The 2,768-nt window shown below is 40.5% G+C and overlaps 1 protein-coding gene across 1 annotated transcript in view; it reads right to left on the bottom strand.

The window, feature by feature from the left end:
- The window catches only part of Col4a4 (collagen type IV alpha 4 chain), a 160,733-nt gene that overhangs the window by 97,182 nt on the left and 60,783 nt on the right, over nt 1–2,768 (bottom strand). The window contains exon 17 of the mRNA XM_023723057.1: nt 715–722. Within this exon, the coding sequence (XP_023578825.1) occupies nt 715–722 (8 nt within the window). The remainder of the gene's footprint in view (nt 1–714; nt 723–2,768) is intronic.

Raw genomic sequence — 2,768 nt, 5'->3', positions numbered from 1 at the left:
CTTGTACTCACTGAGTAAGGATTTAATCAGTACAGTCTTCCTTGAATCATGGAACTTTTTCGAAGGAAAAATAGATAGGGCTATAGGACTTTACACTCGATGACATACACCAGGCACAAAAGAGAAATGTCATATGATCTTACGAATAAAATAAAGTCACAGAAGCAGAGAAGAGAGTGGTGCTAGTCAAGGACAGGAGCAAGGGGAAAAGAGGGTATCAAAGTGTCAGTTATGCGAGATGAGTAAGTTTGGGGGATCTAATATTCAACATGGGGTAACATTTAACAATATATATTGTGTCCTTGCAAATTCCAAGAGGGTAGGTAGATCTTAAATTATCTCATCTCTCTTCCTCTCTCTCTGTCTCTGTCTCTATCTCTATTTCTCTCACACACACAAACACATAGGCTGGAATGCGACAATCACTTCACAATGTGTACCTACACCAAAATGGTAAGTTGTATACTGTATGAAGACAAAATTTTTACGTTAATGGTATCTGATAGCTCAAAAAAGCGCACTCTCAAAAAAGAAAATTGTGGCCAACGACAGTGCTCAAAAGAAGTAGAAGCAGAAAAAAATGTTTAAACAATGTGGTTTGACACAAAGCATGTTATAGCTAGAAATCAAGAGTTAAATCAAGATCATCTGAATAAACTACATTAAAAGAAAATGTAGACCAAAAATAAATGACAAGCTCAGCTATTAAAATACCTTGCTTCCTTTGAAACAAACACAAGTTTAAACAGGTTTGGGGAATGAGATTTTCCTACCTCTTCATTGATTTTTAGGATCACAAGGTAAGAAATACATCTTATTTAATTAAAATTATTTCTTTCAATCTTTTGACCTCAATAGTCTGTCAAAATAATCTGAATTAGCTTATTAACACATGTAGTGGATAAAAATAGAGACTTAGCTAATTGCCTATGTAGGACGTAGAACACCCTGTCCTTCATAGCAGCTCAGGTTGCTGGGGAAGCAGAGATGCATGCTTAATTTGGACTCTCCTTCTCTAGCCATGGGACTTCAATAGGCTATTTAGCTGTTGAATCTTCCATGCTGTCTAGAAGGTTTATTATGAGGAATAAATACCCATTCCATGTAAGGAGCTCATGACATGAGTGTGGTGACTCTTCAGATGTTCTGTGTGTTCATATGAGGTCCAAGTGGGGCAACAGCAGGTTAATCCTGCCTGCCCTTGACAGCCAACTCCTCTTGTCAGTGTTCTTGGCTTAAAGACCTTTAGAAGCCTTCCAGTGAATGGGAGCCTTCTACTTCTCCTAACTCCTTCTCCCTAAGCTTGCCTGGTTCCCAAATCTCTTTGTGGAAGACTGTATTTCTCAAGGGTAGCATCACAGGTGCTCTGACCCTGCAGGCTTCTGTAGAACCTTGACACATTCCTGAGCTGCTGTGTAGACAGCAGTGCTACCTTGGAGCTTCCTGCACTGTGTAAAAGCCTTCATAAGTAGAGAGCCTTAAGGCTTGTGTCAAGATATTCTCCCAAGCCCCGTGCAGTCGTCCGTGGGGCTTTCCAAAGGTAGATGGATCTAGAGTATGTGATACTGGGATTAAGGGTGTGTGATTACTAGGTTAGTGGCATAGCACTACCTGCCCTAGCCTGGGTTGAATATAAGGGACAGAAGGACAGCTGCTGTGGCCACTTGCCGCTTGCCCCCTCGCCATCTCACTGCTTTGCCGCCTTCTCGCCACAGGCTGTCTGTCCTCAGCAATGCCCCCTGCCACATCACCCTGCCTTGGGGCCAGCAACTCTGAAGTGAAAGCTCTACAAACTATGAGCTAAATGAATCTTTGCTGCTTTAACATTAAGAGTTGGGTATTTTTTCTCATCAATGAGAAAACTAACCAAGACATGCAGGAAAGAGACTCTGGACCAGGGCTGAATCTCTACTTCCTGCCCCTATGCAACTGTGACCACATGAAAATCCTGAAGCCAGAAATGTTCAGGTTAGTTCTTCCTAAACTCTTAACTACAGAAAGAGGGAGAGGTCAACATACTAGTTGTTATTGCTTCAGTCCACTAGATTTGGGGTGATTTGTTCCGCAATAGGCAACAAAAACCCTGTCGGTATCAGTGATATAACATAAATGAAATTAATATCTATTGTTATCCTGTGCATAAACACTGCAGCTTCACATACACTTGCAAAGATTATCTTTTCTTCATTAAGAACCTTCAACATACAAGGTCATGAGTTCAATTCCTGATACCGCAAGAAAAAAAAAAAAAAAAAAAGAAAAACCGTCAAAATTATACATAGTTGAGGCCAAATATCAGTAACACTAAAATGATAGCTAATATACTGTCTTTACTATGCACCAAGATTATCTACATATAATTTCTTTCTACCATAACAAGAGACCACTTTTAGGATTGAGAAAACTGAGTGACAGAGGTGCTTAATTAATGTCTAAGATTCGATGGCTGGTGAGCAGCAGAAATTATAGTCTTTCTACTTAAAACTACTTCCCTACAATGTACTCTGTGGTTTCCACTACATCATAAGCCTGAGATCTGATGATAAGCATCTGACTCTCAAGTCTTTTCTCATGGTAGGCAACGAGGAAAACTATAAAAACTATACACATAAAAAGGGTTATATACTTGCTGGATTAAGAACAAATGAAAATGCACCTCCCATCCTGAGTCTTTGGCTGCCATGGAGGCTCCCTGCTCTTCTCAGGACCTGACCAGAACTCTCCACATTCGGGCACTGGATGACCCAGATGCTTCCTGGTGTCTTTGG

The sequence above is a fragment of the Octodon degus genome, unplaced genomic scaffold (genome assembly GCF_000260255.1).
Source record: "Octodon degus isolate 3935 unplaced genomic scaffold, OctDeg1.0 scaffold00096, whole genome shotgun sequence".
NCBI classification, from domain to species: domain Eukaryota; kingdom Metazoa; phylum Chordata; class Mammalia; order Rodentia; family Octodontidae; genus Octodon; species Octodon degus.
This window is presented reverse-complemented; position numbering and strand designations above follow the sequence as displayed.